The 20,110-nt window shown below is 43.3% G+C and overlaps 1 protein-coding gene across 1 annotated transcript in view; it reads left to right on the top strand.

The window, feature by feature from the left end:
* Positions 1 to 20,110, top strand: part of LOC123995028 (mitogen-activated protein kinase kinase kinase 5-like) — a 70,482-nt gene that overhangs the window by 18,567 nt on the left and 31,805 nt on the right. Inside the window, exons 2-9 of the mRNA XM_046298255.1 lie at positions 973 to 1,112; positions 3,336 to 3,359; positions 6,825 to 7,018; positions 7,888 to 8,056; positions 8,605 to 8,711; positions 12,817 to 12,987; positions 13,692 to 13,804; positions 14,754 to 14,913. Of these exons, the coding sequence (XP_046154211.1) occupies positions 973 to 1,112; positions 3,336 to 3,359; positions 6,825 to 7,018; positions 7,888 to 8,056; positions 8,605 to 8,711; positions 12,817 to 12,987; positions 13,692 to 13,804; positions 14,754 to 14,913 (1,078 nt within the window). The remainder of the gene's footprint in view (positions 1 to 972; positions 1,113 to 3,335; positions 3,360 to 6,824; positions 7,019 to 7,887; positions 8,057 to 8,604; positions 8,712 to 12,816; positions 12,988 to 13,691; positions 13,805 to 14,753; positions 14,914 to 20,110) is intronic.

The following is a 20,110-nucleotide window of genomic DNA, read 5'->3' as shown; positions in this document are numbered from 1 at the left end:
CTCCATTGGAAGGGATGGAAAGCTCTATACTAAGCTATATGTCATGTGTATGTTGACATGGAAGGGGAAACTTGGAAGCACATGAAAAGGTGCGGTGGGTCTGTTAAATGTTATCACTCTGGAGAGCTCTGTCATTACAAAACACTGCATCACAGTTCTTGCGCAGTTTTGTTTGTGCAGTTATCAGTCAGTGGGAGCTACCAGAGGGGCTTCTGGAAGAACCCCACCCCAGGCCTCCTACCAGACAATGTTATTTTGGCCTTTTATTTTGGAAGATTTAGTGATGTTTCACAGTCTGGCCTAAAAAAAAAACATTTGGGCAAATTAAATATTCTACTTCAGTCCAAAACAACTGTACAGGCCATTATTTTCCCATCAATCTGATTTCATACGAAACCTAAACAAACTGTGGTAAATGTGACGAAACTAGTACAAGATGTTGTAGGCTTAAAATATGTTATACTACAGGCAGTTGTTCAGTGTTAAAGGCCCAGTGCAGTCAAATGTGATTTTCCTCTGTTTTTATATATATTTCCAAAATATGAGGTTGGAATTATACTATGAAATTGTGAAAATTATGATAATGCCTTTTTAGTGTAAGAGCTGTTTGGAAAGACCGCCTGAAATTTCAGCCTGCTTTGGTGGGATGGATTATTTTGGCCTGCCTGGTGACATCACCAGGTGGAAAATTAGTTAATACACCAATAAGAAAGAGTTCCAAGCCTCTCTGCCAATAACATCTAGTTTTCAGTTTTCCCCTCCCCACTCAGACCACATTCTAGACAGTCCTAGCAAAATTCTTGCTTGAGAAATTGCTCTTTGCTAAGAAGCCATTTTTGTTTGACCATTTAATTGAAAACAATCACAGTAAGGTACTTAATTGTTACCCAGAAATGATTTGATATGGAGATGAAAAAAACCGACTACATTGGGCCTTTAAGACTATTAACAGACCTACTCTGTCCCTCCCAGACATAGCTGTAGTGGAGATGACGGACGCTTTCCGCCAGCCCTCCCTGTTCTACCACCTAGGTGTGAGGGAGAGCTTCAGCATGGCCAACAATATCATCCTGTACTGTGACACCAACTCCGACTCACTACAGTCCCTACAGGTAAACTGCACATTTTGCATTAATTTTCTTTTTTATTCTCTGTGTACTTTTTAAGCCTTTAAGTGCACAAGGTCACAGTCTATATTTAGAATATGAGTGTGCGGGGAACATGTAATAGCTGTCATTGCTGTTGTGTTGTTGTGACAGGTAAACACATCATTGATTTGTTGGTGGGAGATGCATTAACACCTAGGCAGGATATGGTGTGTTTCATAAGATATTAGGGCTATGTAAAAATAGCCTTTGACTGAAGAAAAAAAATCAACACACAGAATTTGGTTTAACATTGCACCTCTTTACCTCTGTTTCACCCTTTAGTCTTGTAAAAGAGAATGTTGTCGACATTGAAATGTGTTTATGACAGACTGACTCATATCCTGGCATTTAAAGGCCCAGTCTAGTAAAAAATGTGATTTTCCTGTGTTATATTTATACTGAACAAAAATATAATGGCAACATGTAAAGTGTTAGTCCCATGTTTCTTGAGCTGACATAAAAGATCCCAGAAATTTTCCATATGCACATAAATAATATTTCTCTCAAATGTTGTGCACAAATTGATTTACATCCCTGTTGGTGAGTATTTCTCCTTTGCCAAGATAATCCATCCATTTGACAGGTGTGGCATATTAAGATGCTGACTAAACAGCATTACACAAGTGCACTTTGTGCTGGCGACACTGAAGAAAACACTCCAAAATGTGCAGTTGTCACACAACACAATGCCTCAGATTTCTCATGTGTTGAGGGAGTGTGCAATTGGCATGCTGACTGCAGAAACGTCCACCAGAGAAGTTGCGAGAGAATTTAATGTTAATTTCTCTAGCGTAAGCCGTCTCCAACATCGTTTTAGAGAATTTGGCAGTACATTGAGATCCTGAGGCCTATTGACGTGCCGTTCATCTGGAGCCATCAACGCATGTTTCAGCATGATAATATATATAAAGGTAAAGGTATCTGTGACCAACTGTATTCCCAGTCATGTGAAATCCATAGATTAGGGCCTAATGAATTGATTTCAATTGACTGATTTCCTAATATGAACTGTAACTCAGTGAAATCTTTTGAAATTGTTGGATGTTGCGTTTATAATTTTTGTTCAGTGGATACATTTCCACACAAGGTTGGAATAATACTGTGAAACTGTGAAAATTATGATAATGCCCTTTAAGTGTAAGAGCTGTTAATTTAGCTAAAACCTCTCTGCCAATAACAGCTAGTTTTCCGTTTTTCCCCTCCCCACTCAGACACCTCGCACACAGTCATAGCAAAAGTCTTGCTAAGCTCTTTGCTAAGAAGCCATTTGTTACTTTTGACCATTTGAATTGAAAACAATCACAGTAAGGTGCATAGTAGTTACCCAGAGATGATTTGATATGGATCTTTTTTTTTTAAATGGCTGCAATGGACCTTTAACCTTTTGGCCCTGAGTCTGTCAGGCGATGAATGCACAGTCGAGTTAACATTAGCCTAAATTGGTTTGAAAAGTGAGAGGGCCTTGCAGTCACACGGGAATCCCCTATCAATGACCGCCACCAACAACAACAAAGGTATGCAAGTGAGGGAATGAGGGGGAGGGGAGAGGATGGTTTCACGTGCGTATATATGCAGAAACCAAGATACCCCACACACTCCTGTGACCTGCTCTGCTCTGCCACTGTCGTTGACATTTTTTTTTAAAGCATTGCAATCTTATTCCTCAAAGAATAAGTCATATTTTACAAAGTGTACCCGAACATAGATATTATGCCTGTAATCTTGATAAACTATATCCTCCATCTTAACTACACCCTGCAGTAAAAAACAAAAATGCCTTTCTGTGGTGGTGTTAACATATCACTATCAGCCTGCAGTCTTCAAACAGTACCAGCTCCCTTATTGAGGGTTAAGAGTAACAATGGCTGCTGTGTTAACCGTTATAGATGGTTTAGAATAAAGAGACTCCATTGTGTACAAGTGCTAAGGATCAACCTCTTTTTAAAGTGCCCCTTTGCCATGTTTAATATCTCCATGGTTGTTTGCTGGCCCTTAGCCTGCACAATACGGCACCGCAAAATGAAATGTTAGTGCTGATGTATCCGCGTTTCCACTGGTTTTGTTTGCAAGTGCAGGAGTCCATTTATAGCTTGACTTAAGGGTCGCTCTAGTGAACTGTGACCAATGTAATGTTTTGTGATTATCTATCCACAGTGCAGTATTGACGTTTCTCTTTTTCTCTTGCAGGAGATCGTTTGCCAGAAGAACACTGTAAGTGCACAAACTAAACACTGTGTCTCTATTTCAAAGTTGTTAATGGCACACCTCTCTTATCTCTTCCTTCTTTCCCATTTCCTGTGTGAAGGTAAATGCAATAAACTGATTTTTACTCATGCCAACATTCAGCAACGCAGCCATCGCTGCTACCATCAAACACTTTTCATTACCCAGTTCACTATCCCTCTAGTTTGGCTTTGTGCATTCTGCTGTGTGTACAGTAAACTAAAGCATTTCCCCTTACTCTGAGAGCTTTCCAGAATAGCTGTACTTGGTTGACAGGCAAGCCTTATCACCAGGGTGACTGGGGTGCTTTGGAAAGCAGAGAGAAAACGAGAGAATGAGTTGACTCTCATTTCCGATTTCCTGCCTTCCTGCCATCTGTAACAGTGTCTGCCACTCCTTCTGCCTAGTGATAGCCAGGTCAGACAAGGAGGCACCACACTGTCTGTTTGTCTGTGTGTCTGGCTGGCTGGCTTTCTTATACAGAATAATACGATATGGTGACATTGATGCACTGTGGCATGAGGGGGGAAAAATCTGTGAGGTTGAGGAAAGGGCATGGACAGGGGGCCTCCTCAGCAGCTATGAGCCGCCAGCTGGGCTGGTACTGCCTATAGGGCTAATGGGAGCGACAGGGTTGCCATCCTCAAGCTTAGCTGGTGTAATTGACTTTACGGAGTGGAATAAGGTGGCTTGGTGCTCCAGGAAGCAGGTTGATGGCTGATCGGTGTGTTGCGACAGAGCCTGCATTACAGTGAGAGTCCACTGCCGCCATCCGTGACTGACTGTCTTTCTCTAGTTGTATCTACACACCACGCCCCTTCTCTCTGCTCTGAGAGAACAAACACACCACGCCCCAGAAGGATATGACACATTAGTGGCACTCTGACCAAGGGCTTATATCACATGGTACACCACTAATCAGAACAAATTCCTGGATTGTTTTATGGCTGCAGCCAGCCGGGCGGTCATACAGGTATTAGGGCTAACGATTAATGTTAAGTCATTACTCACACACACTACTTATCCCCGTCTACCCCTCCCCCTTTATGAATAGGTTAATCCTGTACTGCCTGACTGATATTTAACTCCTTAATTACCATAACGTGCTAACACCCCGGCTAAGTCCCAAATGGCACGGTATGTATTCCATATATAGTGCACTACTTTTTGTCCAGAGCCCATATGTAGTGCACTATGTAGAAAATAGGGTGCCATTTTGGGACACACCACCAGTTTTCAGTCCCTCTCTGCTCCTTAAGATTGTTGTTTTGTAGACCTGCGTGCCACCTACTATTACCTAATACAGTCACAAACAAGAATCTAATGAGACTCAAAGACAGGTGCTGCTGGGGTTGCCAGAGCGAAGGACGGCCCCTGGCGACTAAAACATTTATTATGATGTGTTGTCATCATGTGACCCGCCGGGCCATGACTCACACTGAATGTGTGGCTCAGTATAGTACAGGAAGGATGTCGTAATCTGTGGATGCACCTTGCCGTGACAAACCGCCACAGATTATTTTGGAAAGTTATGGCATGACTAGTGATGTCATAAGAAAAACATATGAAGAAGAGGAAGCCGTTTTACTGTGGATCTTTCCAATATCTCCAGGCAGAACTTAACCCTCTGTTCACTTCCTTTTGTTACAAGCCTGAGTAGCAAAGCATCCCGGGTGTGTACTTGAAGACCAAAGTGATACCGAGAGATTCAAATATCCACTGACTGTGCAGACTCAGGATGCATCTGGGCAGCACAACTGATGCGGATCAGCAAAATCCCTTTTTTGTTTTTGTTTTTTTAAACTTCTAGTATAATTTGGTCAGGATCCATCAATGTAAGCTTTTCTAGTGCTGAGTGTTGAGTATAGCGAATAACAGACTACAATGACAGACATCAATGATAGATTTATTGGTACTCTCTACACCACATGCAAATACAGCTGGACAAGAGTAGTAAGACAGACCTGGTTTGAATTGGATTTCCATGAGCAACATGAATGGGAGTTTTAAGGGCAGCTCTGCCCTGAGGGCAGTGTGAGCAGTTCAGTCAGTCAGATCCTAATGTCACTGTAATTACTGATGTGGATCTGTCCCCCAGGCCACCGGCTCTTCAGACAGACTCATTATGTCCAATTCTCCATGGGTACAACATCACCATTGTCCCTGCAGATCAGAGTGGTAAATTACTAGCACACAAAAAAGGCCCATACCACTGTCCTCCCATTGTACAGTCAGGTCCAGAATTATTGGCACCCTTGATAAATATTAGCAAAAGTACTGAGCTATATTGTATGCTTACATGTTTTAATACCAATACAATTTCTCAGAGAAAGCGATTTTGATAAACAAGTAAAAATGTATTTTCTCAAAAATAAAACAATTATTGGCACCCCTGTTTTCAATACCTTTCAATACCTCCACTTGCGAGGATAACGGCACTGAGACATTTTCTCAAATGTTTTATGAGATGGAGAACGCATTGGGAGGGAACTTAGATCATTCCTTCATACATAATCTTTCCAGATCCTTGATATCCTTCATCTGTACTTATGGACTGCCCTCTTCAATTCAAACCACAAGTTAAGTCAAAATGTAGATTTTGTGTCAAATAAACAATTTCTTTGTGGATGTTGATGTGTGCTTGGGGTTATTGTCTTGCTGGAAGATCCACTTGCAGCCAACTTTCAGCCTCCTGGCAGAGGCAAGCAGGTTTTTGGCTAAAATGTCCTGGTACTGGGTAAAGATGATGATGCCATTGACCTTAACAAGGGCCCCAGGACCAGTGGAAGCCAAATAGCCCCATAACATCAATGATCCACAGCCATATATTTTACAATCGGTATGGGGTTCTTTTATGCTTCTGAATTCTTCTTTCGATGCCAAACACACTACGGGTGTACGGGCCAAAGAGCTCGATTTTCATGTCATCCTACCAATGTAAACGCCTGGAGTTTGCTAAATGCCATTGGTAATTGGATTGGAAAGATTCTTTATGGAGTAGCGGTCTAAGATCTCTCCAAATGTGTTCTCCAATTTCATAAAACATTTTACGAATTTACTCAGTGCCGTTATCCTCTCAATGGGAGGAAAATAAATGTGCCTTGTTAATTTATCGGAGTTATTGTATTAGTATGAAATAATATAATTTCCTCTTTTTTTGTTTATAATATAGCTCACTAGTTGTATTATTTACTATGTGGTATTTTTTTGCTCATCTTTTATCAAGGTTGCCAATAATTCTGGACCTGCGCATGCAGTCAATAGGACATGTAATGTGGATGCTCTGTTGCTGTTCTCAATTTCTCCAGTCTTCATATTGGGGTAGACTTTACCGAGCAAACTAATCCAAGTATTTGTGATATTTAGCTATTTGACCCATGTCTGACACTTACACATCAAACCAACTCTACATGCACCACAACCCATAATGCTTTTTCTGCTTTTTCCCCCCAGACATGCTCAGCCAACTACAGCTTCATCCCATACATGGTGACGCCCCACAACAAGGTGTACTGCTGCGAGAGCAGCCTGATGAAGGGCCTGACGGAGTTGATGCAGCCCAGCTTCGAGATGCTGCTGGGGCCCATCTGCATGCCCCTGCTGGACCGCTTCGTCCAGCTGCTCAAGGTGCCACAAGCCAACTCCTGGTGAGTAGCAGAGAAGTGTTTCGGGTTAGGTGCTGGGCCAGCGAGCCCATAGGTCCAACACCTGGCGAATAGTATAGGTTTGGGGTAGATAGTGGCTTGGGAGTTTGTCGGTTAGACACTGGGCCTAAGACCAGGCAAGAGGTCCACATTCAGCCTGACTTGATTTGTCGAAGTCACTTGTTTCTTCTCCCACCAAGCTGTAGTGAAACAGGTGTCATCTCACTAGGGAGATAGGTGTGGTACTGTAGTTGGGAATGAGTTGTGAACACGCATGACAAGGTGATTATTACAGAGCTGTTATTGCCAGCAGAGGTGTAATTACATTGACCTAGCGTGTACTGGTTTTTGTGTTGTCTTGTGTCATTTTCTGTGGTTGATTATGCAATATGGGTGGCTAGCTGGTGAAGCGCGATAGCCCTTTTAGTCGGTTATTGCACTGCTTGAGTATTCCTCAGAAGACATTGTATTGTCCAACTCACTCGTTTTATATATTTTTTAAATAGCTTTGCAACATATTGGCTTGCATAGCAATCTCAGTTTCAATGTTAGCTTTATCTTAGTTATGTCCTAATCTTTTAGGGTTTTCTCTCTGCCAATGTTCAGCATCACTGCCTCTCTTCCAGGAATAATGAGTCATGCTTTAGAGAGCTGAGAGAATTTGCTCTTTGGATGAATGTTTTGTCTCCTGAAATGTGCTGCTTCAACAGTACAGTGAAGAAGACATTGAAGGGGCTCTTTTCCCAAAAACCTATTTCCCCAGAAAATCATACCAAGACATAGCAATGGGTTCTTTGCAGACAATGTTTATTTCATGTTGATTTCTAGTGTGAAATAACATATTTATGAGTCTCTCTGTTTCCCCTTTGTAGCCAATACTTCAGAGAAACCATTCTCAACGAGCTCCGGAAAGCGCGGGAGTTGTTCACGGGGTCGGAGCTGGCCTCAGAACTCAGCCGTATTCAACAGCGATTGGACAACGTAGAGTGCCTTTCAGCTGACATTGTCATCAACCTGCTTCTGTCCTACAGGGACATCCAGGTACATGTTACCCTCTTTTACGCTTGTCGAATGCTGTTGGCACAGTCACTTTGGGCAGACTGCAATGCCTCAGCAGTCAGCATAAATGTGTTCGGGCCTCCCTTGGCTACTAGGCATTTCAGAAGGACTACCTGCCTGTGGAATGCTGCCGGCTAAGCCTTTTGTCATCTTTCTGTGGCTAATCGTAAGGCTGCTGCACTCCAGTCCGTTCTCTTTGCACTGCGATGCCATTCACCCTACAGGCTCCCATCCCGCCAGCCTTAGCAGCCACCAGCCACATTACTAAATGATACAAACGACCAGAGCTACAAGGAGAAAGTGAATTATTGAACACGTTTTGGATAAATATATACTGGACAAGAAATAGTGGAAGAGAGGACATTTGAATTTTTTAAACTACTTGAATAAGCCAACAGTGTCCTTCCCAAGTGCAGTGAAGTGACTTTGTAAGGGAACACGAACATAGACATTTTAGGTTTGACGTTAACGATAGCAACCAATATGGCTGAGTCCAACAATCTGTTTTTCTATGTTTGTATGTAATGTAGGATTATGAATCTATAGTGAAGCTGGTGGAGACCTTGGAGAAGCTTCCTACATTCGACCCTGTGGCCAATCCCCATGTCAAGTTCCACTATGCCTTTGCACTGAATCGGTAAGACCCAGAGTATGTCACACCTGGTTTGTCTGCACACGCACACACTCACACCCTCACACACAGATGCACACACAGACACACACACAGATACACACACAGACCTATGCATGTGCTAAACACGTGTGTCTGTGCTCTGGGTCGGAACGTCACAGATGTTCAGCTTGGAAAGTATTTTACTGCTTGCTCTTTAACATGCTGCCTCTCTTGTCACTGGTTCTCCTGCATGCTACAACGCAACACTGGTGTCTAGCCAGTTGGGTAAAAGTACCCAGTTGTCATACTTGAGTAAAAGTAAAGATACTTTAATGGAAAATAACTCAAGTCAAAGTGAAAGTCACCCAGTAAAATACTACTTGATAGATGTCTAAAAGTATTTGGTTGTACACATAATTAAGTATCAAAAGTACATTGATTTGCTGAAATTTCACAGTAGTGGAGAAGGTGGAAAGTTTTAAGTACCTCGGTCAACATATACATGTTTTTTTAAATCTTTTTTTTTAAATCTTTTTTTTTTTTTTGAAGATGGTTGCCATTAGTCTGTGTGCTGGTTTAGACAGCAGCCTCTTTGTTCACAATTTCCCCAACTGGAGGTGGTTCATGACTCAGCAGTTTAGTACACCATTGCAAAAACTTGCCATTATCCTGCAATAATGAAGCATGAATGATGAGAACTAAACATGTCTGTAAAGCAGCGTTTTCTGTTGAATCATTGCGTAACAGGGAAGTGCTAGGGTTGAAGCCTTGCCTGTTGCACAATCCCCCCCCCCCTCCATGTTTGCCTACTGCATGACTGGAGTGGGCTAGGCTGACTCACTGCTTAGCTTCACCCCCCCCTCCAGTTGCCCCTCAGTGGCACTCTGGTATTGAAGTGAAAGCTGGGGAGAGGAAATAGCTACCCGTTCTTATACTTATTTTGCATTCATTTCTATGGCTCTGTTGAGATCCATATTAGTGTGCCCATGCCAACCGACCACGAGGCTCACACTGGGATGCTGTTCGGCTGCCTTGTGAATGAACCTGTGGAGACTTTGTTGTCCCCCTTTGGGGCGCAAAGAAGAGGGATAAAGAGGAGGCTTAAGAAAACTGAAAGACTAATCTGGCAATTATATTTCATGTTCAGAAAATGTATGTACAAAATAGAATGGGATCCGAGGGAGGGATGGAACGTGGCTCCCGTTCGCTTGGTAAAGCAGCATTACAGTATGGATTGCGACTGACTGCCGACAGATCAAGTGCTTGGTCATTACTGCGTGCGTTACTCCAGTTCTCGCTAATACCCTTAAACCCAGACAGTCCAACACAGGAGTTAGTTGGCCAGGTCTGTAGGGAGGTAATTGAACCCACTACCCTCATGAAATGTAATATACAGCCTTTTGATGCCTTCCTCTCTGCCAAGACATAGCGCTTTGGTGTTACACACACACACACACACACACCAGCTTGTCTCATGTTTATTCCTCCCCCTCTCTCAGTGTAGACCATAAGAGAGAGAGAGAGAGACACACCCAGACAAACTCCCAGGACAGTGCATTTGGAAAGTATTCACACCCCTTCACTTTTTCAAATTTGTTATGTTACAGCTTTATTCTAAAACGGAATAAATTGAGATTTTGTGTCACTAGCCTACACACAACACCCCATAATGTCAAAGTGGAATTATGTTTTTAGAAATGTTTACAAATGAATAAAAAATGAAAAGCTGAAATGTCTTGAGTCAATAAAGTTTTCAACCCCTTTGTTATAGCAAGCCTAAATAAGTTCAGGAGTACAAATGTGCTTAACCTTTTACTGCAGTGGGTTAAATCAGGGACACAGAATGTTTCTTGGTAGTCTTAAAAAAATCTACTTTGAAACAAAACTATATACCTCACACACATGGTAATGGGCTTAATAAAAGAAGACACCTGTACCATGTCAGATATAGAGTTGCAATGTATTCAATTTTGAGTTTGCATCCCAATATTGCACTTTATATACAGTACATCACAGAAGACTGAAATATATCAAAAGTGTTTGACATAGAAACACTGGATTTTCTGTGCTTCAAAAATAAGTATATTTAATTCATATGGAAATTAGGGAAAATATTAATAAGATTCCACCCATGATGCCACGAGGGTGATTTGGTCATTTGACTGTCACATAATAAGTTGCATGGACTCACTTTGTGTGCAATGACAGGCCAAATTTCTTCAGCCTCCTGAGGTTGATTAGGGGCGGCAGCGTAGCCTAGTGGTTAGAGCGTTGGACTAGTAAAATGGAAGGTTGCGAGTTCAAACCCCCCGAGCTGACAAGGTCGTTCTGCCCCTGAACAGGCAGTTAACCCACTGTTCCCAGGCCGTCATTGAAAATAAGAATATGTTCTTAACTGACTTGCCTGGTTAAATAAAGGTAAAATTTAAAAAAAATTAAATTAGGTGCTGAGGTACTTAAAACTTTCCACCTTCTCCACTACTGTCCCTTTAATGTGGATAGGGGGGGTGCTCCCTCTGCTGTTTCCTGAAGTCCACAATCATCTCCTTTATTTTGTTGAGTTAGAGGTCGTTTTCCTGACACCCCACTCCGAGTGCCCTCACCTCCTCCCTGTAGGCCGTCTTGTTGTTGTTGGTAATCAAGCCCACTACTGTTGTGTCATCTACAAACTTGATGATTGAGTTGAAAGCGTGCATGGCCATGCAGTCGTGGGTGAACAGGGAGAACAGGAGGGTGCTGAGCACGCACCCTTGTGGATCCCCAGTGTTGAGGGTCAGGGAAGTGGAGATGTTGTTTCCTACCTTCACCACATGGGGGGCGGCCCGTCAGAAAGTCCAGGACCCAATTGCACAGGGTGGGGTTGAGACCCAGGGCCTCCAGCTTGATGATGAGCTCTGAAGGTACTATGGTGTTGAATGCTGAGCTGTAGTCAATGAACAGCATTTTTACATAGGTATTCCTCTTGTCCAAATGGGATAGGGCAGTGTGCATTGTGATCGCGATTGCATCATCTGTGGACCTGTATGCAAACTGAAGTGGGTCTAGGGTGACAACAGACTGGGATAGGGAGCGATTGAATATGTCCGTAAAAACACACCAGCCAGCTGGTCTGAGCATGCTCTGAGGACACGGCTAGGGATGCCGTCTGGGCCAACAGCCTTGCGAGGGTTAACACGTTTAAATGTTATACTCACGTTGGCCACTGAGAAGGAGAGGGCTCAGTCCTTGTTAGTGGGTCGTTAGTGGGCCGCTAACCCGGACAACGCTGAGTCAATTGTGCGCCGCCTCATGAGTCGAACCTGGGTCTGTAGTGACGCCACTTGGGAGGCGGCCAACCATTTCTGTATGGACCTCGCTTTGTGCTCGGGGGCAATGTCATGCATTTCCACAATCGGAAGCACCGAATTGTCTAGAATATCAATGTATGCTGTAGATTTCCCTAGCACTGGAACTAAGGGGCCTAGCCCAAACCATGAAAAACAGCCCCAGACCATAACTGCTTCCAGAGGCAGTTTGAAACACTCAGTAGTGAGTGTTGCAACCGAGGACAGACAATTTTTATGCGCTTCAGTACTCAGCGGTCCCGTTCTGTGAGCTTGTGTGGCCTACCAATTTGTGGCTGAGCCGTTGTTCCTCCTAGACATTTCCACTTCACAATAACAGCACTTACAGTTGACCGGGACAGCTCTAGCAGGGCAGAATTTGTACAAACGAAATTGAATGTCACTGAGCTCTTCAGTAAGGCCATTCTACTGCCAATGTTTGTCTATGGAGATTGCATGTCTGTGTGCTCAATTTTATACACCTTGAATTCTATACACTACAAATTTGAAGGGGTGTCCACATACTTTTGTAAATGAGATATATTTCTGTATTTCATTTTCAATGCATTTGCAAAATTCACTTTCATTTTGTCATTATGGGGTATTGCGTGTAAATGGGTGAGATTTTTTATTTATTTTGAAATCAGGCTGTATGTAACACAAAATGTGGAATCAATCAAGGGGTATGAATAATTATTGTAGTCCACTACACCCTGTTCAAAAGCAGTGCACTAGAAAGGAAATAGGGTGCCATTTGAGACTCACGGTCTTTGGTTATTGGTTATTCCCTCTTCTGTGTTATTCAGGAGGAACCTCCCGGGGGACCGTCAGAAGGCCCTGGACATTATGCTACCCCTGGTGGAGTCTGACAACCAGGTGGCCTCAGACATCTACTGCCTGGTGGGACGCATCTACAAGGACATGTTCCTAGAGTCCCACTTCACTGATACCAAGAGCAGGGACAGTGGCACAGCCTGGTGAGTGAGTGTTGTGAGTGAGTGAGTGAGTGAGTGAGTGAGTGAGTGAGTGAGTGAGTGAGTGAGTGAGTGAGTGAGTGAGTGAGTGAGTGAGTGAGTGAGTGAGTGAGTGAGTGAGTGAGTGAGTGAGTGAGTGAGTGAGTGAGTGAGAGAGACTGACTGGCTACTGATGAGGGTAATTACCAACCACTCCTCACCAGCTAGAGATAGAGAGGTCTTCCACCTCTCAACTACAGCTAACGAACAGCAGTGTCATCTGACTCGGAGAAAAGAGCCTGCAGGTGCATTCTGAAAGTAGCTGATTTGAAACAGCAGCACCAGTGATATTCTAAAGATAACCATTCCAGGAAGACTGCAGTTATGTCTCTCGTCGAGCTGATTCATGGCATCTTGTTTGAATAACTTGGGCTGTCCTTGTCCTCTGTTTCAACCCAGACGACGTCTTTGGAGAGCCTTCTCATGTTATTCACACTCATTCCCTCAGTGGAACAGCTTGCTCATGAAGTAAATTAGGTTTTATCTGTGAGAGTCAAGCTTTATGCAATAAGTGGTTCCTCTGTGCACCCTGTGCATGCTGTAGTTATTTCTGGATGCTTTTTTACAGACTATAAAGTTCTCACCAAGGACACATCAGAAATGACTGTAGGAACATCAAGTTAGATTTATAAATGAAGCATTGGGTGTAATATTGTCCTTCCTCTCAGGTTTAAAAAGGGGTTTGAGTCCGAGCCGACACTACACTCTGGCATCAACTACGCCGTTCTACTCCTGGCAGCGGGACACCAGTTTGACGCCTCCTTCGAGCTCCGCAAAGTCGGTAAGTAGCTAACACTTTATTCTCCTTGATATCTGTTTGGCCTTGAGCTGCCTGATGGTGCATTGGAATTGGCACGCTACTCTGTTTTTCAGTAGAGCTGCTGGTGGCTAATAATAATGAAGTTACTGATCTGCATTCCCACTGCACTGCGGTTACCCTCATGTCATAAAGGGTGAGATCAATATCAACTCATGTGACAGACACTGCTCATTCAAACGAACTGCTCATGATGAGACACTCCCATCAAAGGTAGTCTGGGTGTGAACGGAGAGCCTGCTACTGTACTGCGGGGGTTAATATGAAACATCCGATTTGACTTAAACAATGACGTTTCCATTTTTTTTTGCTTGTCATTACGTTTTCTTTTTTGTTTTGTGTGTTTTTTTTGCAAGGGTGTTTTGTGCTGTTTGGCTCCCAATCCTCTGTGTTTGCTGTGAGATCTGAGGCTCAGAAAGAAACTCAGGAATGTGAGAAACAAGACAGACAGGCCTGGGAATCAACCGTGGGCCCCCTTCCCAGTCCTTAGCCCCTTACCTGCCCTCCTCTACTCTGCACTGCCCCGGGCTACATGAGTAGGATATGTAGTGGCAGCTTGCCTCAGCGAGGCCAAAAACAGCCATGTTCCATTATCACTCTGCAATAAAGTAGCAACATGGCAACCAACTACATTAGATGTTAAAACGTATCCAAAGAGGATATTGAGATCCTCCAAGCTGCATTTCAGGTGAAATGTCTAACATAAGAGTAGGCTACTGGGGTATACAGTGCCCAGCCTATTCCCAAACTCTTGAAATAACGCACAGTATATAAAGCACATAAAATATGGCAAATTATGTACCTTTAGAAAGACCTTGAACAATAAAACTATGGGCAGCTAACAGTGTGCAGTATCTTTAAAAAAATATATTATTATAATATGTCCCTAACCTGACCTTGTTCTCCTTTCCAGGAGTGAAGCTGAGCAGCCTCCTGGGGAAGAAGGGAAGCCTGGACAAGCTGCAGAGCTACTGGGACGTGGGCTTCTTCCTGGGGGCTAGCATCCTGGCCTGTGACAACACTAGGGTCATACAGGCCTCAGAGAAGCTCTTCAAACTCAAGGCCCCCGTCTGGTGAGGGAGGGTGCTGTTTTTATTTTTTGACATTTTTTTTAAATGTAAAGATCAACATACAGTTCATTCGGGAAAGTATTCTGACCCCTTGACATTTTCCACATGTTGCAGCCTTATTCTAAAATGTGTTAAATTATTTTTTCCCCCTCATTAATCTATACACAAAACCCCCCAAAAAGACAAAGCAAAAACAGGTTTTCGAAATGTTTGCAAATGTATGAAAAAAAAAAGATATCACATTTACAAAAGTTTTCAGACCCTTTACTCAGTACTTTGTTGAAGCACCTTTGACAGCGATTACAGCCTTGAGTCTTCTTGGGTATGACGCTGCAAGATTGGCACACCTGTATTTGGGGAGTTTCTCACATTCCTCTCTGCAGATCCTTTCAAGCTCTGTTTGGTTGTATGGGGAGCGTTGGTGCACAGCTATTATCAGGTCTCTCCAAAGATGTTCGATCGGGTTCAAGTCTGGGCTCTAACTGGGCCACTGAAGGACATTCAGAGACTTGTCCCAGAAGCCACTCCTGCATTTTCTTGGCTGTGTGCTTAGGGTCGTTGTCCTGTTGGAAAGTGAACCTTTGCAACAGTCTGAGGTCCTGAGCGCTCTGAAGCAGGTTTTCATCAAGTATCTCTCTGCATTTTATTCTGTTCATCTTTGCCATGATCCTGACTTGTCTCTCAGTCTCTGCCGCTGTAAAACACCCCCACAGCATGATGCTGCCACCACCATGCTTCACCGTAGGGACGGTGCCAGCTTTCCTCCACACCAGACACTTGGTATTCAGGTCAAAGAGTTCAATCTTGGATTCAGAATCTTGATTCTCATGGTCTGAGAGTTTAGGCAAACTTCAAGTGGGCTGTCATGTGCCTTTTACTGAGGAGTGGCTTCCGTCTGGCCACTCAACCATAAAGGCCTGATTGGTGGTGTGCTGCAGAGATGGTTGTCCTTCTGGAAGTTTCCCCCATCTTCACAGAGGAACTCTAGAGCTATGTCAGAGTGACCATTGGGTTCTTCATCACCTCCCTGACCAAGGCCCTTCTACCCAGATTGCTAAATTTGGCCGGGCGGCCAGCTCTAGGAAGAGTCTTGGTGGTTTCAAACTTCTTCCATTTAAGAACGATAGAGGCCACTGTGTTCTTGGGGACCTTCAAGGCTGCAACATTATTTCAGTACCCTTCCCCAGGTTCTGTGCCTCAACACAGTGGGACCTTATATAATATAGACAGATATGTGCCTTTCCAAATCATGGCCAATTATTGCATTTACCACAGGTGGACTCCAATCAAGTTGTAGAAACATCTCAATGATGATAAATGGAAACAGGATGCACCTGAGTTCAATTTAGAGTCTTATTATTTTATTTAATAAATTTTTGAATAAGGCTGTAACGTAACAAAATGTGGAAAAAGTCAAGGGGTCTGAAAACTTTCCGAAGGCACTGTATACACTGAGTGTACAGAACCTGCTCTTTCCATGACATAAACTAACCTGGTGAATCCAGGTGAAAGCTATGGTCCCTTATTGATGTCACTTGTTAAATCCACTTCAATCTGTGGAGATAAAGGGGAGGAGACAGGGTTAAAGACAGATTTTTAAGCCTTTAGACAATGAGACATGGAATGTGTGTGTGCCATTCAGAGGGTGAATGGGCAAGACAAAATATTTAAGTGCCTTTGAACAGGGTATGGTAGTAGGTGCCAGGCTCACCAGTTTGTGTCTAGAACGGCAACGCTGCTGGGTTTTTCATGCTCAGCAGTTTCCCATGTGTATCAAGAATGGCCCAACACCCAAAGGACATACAGCCAACTTGACACAACTGTGGGTAACATTCAAGTCAACATGGGCCAGCATCCCTGTGGAACGCTTTTCAACACCTTGTAGAGTCCATGCCCCAACAAATTGAGGCTGTTCTGAGGGCAATATTAGGAAGGTGTTATTCATGTTTTGTACACTCGGTGTAGACAACTTATTTAAACCTACTTTGCACAATTTAAATGTCATTTATTTTTTTGTAGTCACAGGGGTTATCCGTCATATGGATGATTTTTTAATTTTAATTTTTTAAACTCTGTTTATTAAGTTTTACACACACACACACACAGACAAGACAACGCAATATAAATAATATACTCAACTAGAAAAAAAATGTGACCACTCACAGACAGTCATGGCCACAGACCGACCATCCACTGGACCAAAAAAATAAAGTTTACAATGCTTTAAAATAAAAAATATAAAAAATAGAATGATTCTTCATGTAGGCGTGAACAAAATGGGAAAAACAAGCTCACACTTCAGTCTCTGCCCGGACAAGATGAACATGGCATCCGCGGATCACAATCAATAAGCACATGGACCTTAATGCCCCCCCCCCAGCAAAAACACAGAGAGAAGCTCCTCCAACCCTTAAGTCACAAGGGGGTCAAATACAGACTTATTTTAGTTTTAATTGGAATGCCGTCAGAGGGTGGACTGTTTAAAGTAAGACCGGAATGGAGCCCAAGCCTCATTAAACAGTTTGGGGTTCCCACGTGAATTTAATTACATTTTTTCTAGTTTCAGAGAGCACAACACATCTATCACCCAATATTTATAAGATGGGGGAGCTGTCATCTTCCAGTTCTGTAGTATTAGCCGTCTAGCTAAAAGAGTTGTATAAGCAACAGTGTCCGACTGGATTCTTGATAGGGGGGGTACCCATGGGCAGTACTCCAAAAGGGGCTGTAAGGGGAGACGGATCTATAACAGTGTCATATATATCAGATAAACATTTAAATATGAATTACATTTACATTACATTTAAGTCATTTAGCAGACGCTCTTATCCAGAGCGACTTACAAATTGGTGCATTCACCTTATGACATCCAGTGGAACAGTCACTTTACAATAGTGCATCTAAATCTTAAAGGGGGGGGGGGGGGTGAGAAGGATTACTTATCCTATCCTAGGTATTCCTTAAAGAGGTGGGGTTTCAGGTGTCTCCGGAAGGTGGTGATTGACTCCGCTGTCCTGGCGTCGTGAGGGAGTTTGTTCCACCATTGGGGGGGCAACCTTATAGTTAACTAGTCCAATGCAATAATGACCTGCCTCTCGTTGCACTCCACAAGGAGACTGCCTGTTACGAGAATGCAGTAAGCCAAGGAAAGTTTAGCTAGCATTAACTTATCTTATAAAAACAATCAATCATAATCACTAGTTAACTACACATGCTTGATGATATTACTAGATATTATCTAGCGTGTCCTGCGTTGCAACATAATTCCCAGAAACCTGACAGTTTATGACAGCCCCAAAACACATGCAACAGTGTGGCTGGTTCCACTTTACATCTGACACAGGTAGGATCAAAATCAGAGAATATTCTTCCAAGTTTGGCCCCCGACCAGTGGATACGGTGAACCACCTTGAATTGAATGAGGCTGTGTCTAGTGCTAAAAGAGGACGAATGCACCCTGTGCAGCACAGATTCCCAGGTGTCTTCCCCAAGTTCCTCCCCCAAATCCTTTTCCCATCGAGTCTTTTTAAAGGCACCAAAGAAGGGTTCTGTAAGTCATGAATGATTGCATATACATCTGAAATTGCGCCCCTAGGAAGCTTGTTCAACTCCAAGATGCTCTCTATAGCTGTATTCGCAGGCCTATAGTTTCTAGTCTGGAGATAGCAGAAAAAGTGGGATTGGGGGAGATTGAACTTTTCCTGCAGCTGAGAAAAAGAGGCAAATGTACCATCAAAGAATAATTGGGCTAGCGAGGAGAGGCCTAGTGAGTGCCAAATGCCAAAAGCCCCATCATTCAAAGAAGGAGGAAATAAAATGTTCTGATTGATTGGGCCTGATAGAGAAAAGCCTTGGAGGCTAACGCCTAAACGGAACTGATTCCAAATTTTAAGAGACTGCTTTACAATTGGGTTGACACACCTTTTGCCTAGGGACACTGGGAGAGACGAGCACAACACAGAGGAAAGTGCTGCAGGTTTACACGATTCAGACTCCATCTGGACCCAGAGTGGTCTAGAGCCAGTAGGATCAGTCTGCAGCCAGTACAGAACGGCTCTGAAATTTGCAGCCCAGTAGTATGTCAGTATGGCTTCTGTAAATGTTTTCTACCAATCCGTGGTACCTTGCCATCCCAAATAAAATGCATGAATGTTTTATCCAGTGAAATAAAAAAAGATTTTTGAATAAAAATGGGTAAACATTGAAATAAATATACAAATTTGGGCAACACATTCATTTTAATGACATTAATCCTTCCGATAAGAGAAAGGGGTAGCGAATTCCAAAAAGTAAAAGATTGTTTCAATCTGTCTGCTAGACCAACAAAGTTTTCCTGAAACAAATTTGAATATTTCCTTGTCACTTTTACTCCCAAGTAGGTGAATTGATCCCGGACAATCCTAAACTGAGAACTTGTAAAAGAGCACTTTAAAGCAGCCTTGTTTACCGGAAAAAGCTCACTCTTGCCTAGATTCAGTTTGTACCCTGAGATCGATCCAAACTTTTTAAGAACAGATAGGGCACGTGGCAATGAGGTATTGGGGTTGGAGATAACAAAAGGAGGTCGTCAGCATATAGTGAGACTTTCTGTTCCCAACCCACCCTGACAATACCTTGAATGGCATCATTAGAGCGTAGTGCAATGGCGAGAGGCTCGATTGCCAAAGCAAACAACAAGGGGGGAGAGTGGACAACCCTGTCTGGATCCGCGGTGCAAGGGAAAATAGTCAGAGGACAAGTTATTAGTCCGTACCGAAGCCATGGGTGAAAAATAAAGAATCTTTATCCACGCTGTCATGCAGGTGAAAGAGGACCCAAAAGCGACTTAACAGAAACAGAGTTTATTTAAGTCCAAAACGGGATAACAGAAATCCTCTAGACTTGTAGAGGGGAAACAACTGGAGAGGCGGCCACAGACTGCAGGTCGCTTCGGGTAGGCGCAGGCCGTAGTCGACAGAGACACCTGCTCACACGCAGCATCTGATGAAGGCAAAAAACACGACAGGACAGGGCGATACACAATCATAGCAAAAACACGACAGGACAGGGCGAAACGCAATCACAGCATGGTGAATACAATACAAGGAACCGACGGGACAGGAACGGAACACAAAGGAATAAATAGGGACTCTAATCAGGGGAAAGGATCGGGAACAGGTGTGGGAAGACTAAATGATGATTAGGGGAATAGGAACAGCTG

This window comes from Oncorhynchus gorbuscha, linkage group LG14 (genome assembly GCF_021184085.1).
Source record: "Oncorhynchus gorbuscha isolate QuinsamMale2020 ecotype Even-year linkage group LG14, OgorEven_v1.0, whole genome shotgun sequence".
Classification (NCBI taxonomy): domain Eukaryota; kingdom Metazoa; phylum Chordata; class Actinopteri; order Salmoniformes; family Salmonidae; genus Oncorhynchus; species Oncorhynchus gorbuscha.
The sequence above is the reverse complement of the archived record's forward strand: the minus strand, read 5'-3'. Positions and strand labels throughout refer to the sequence as shown.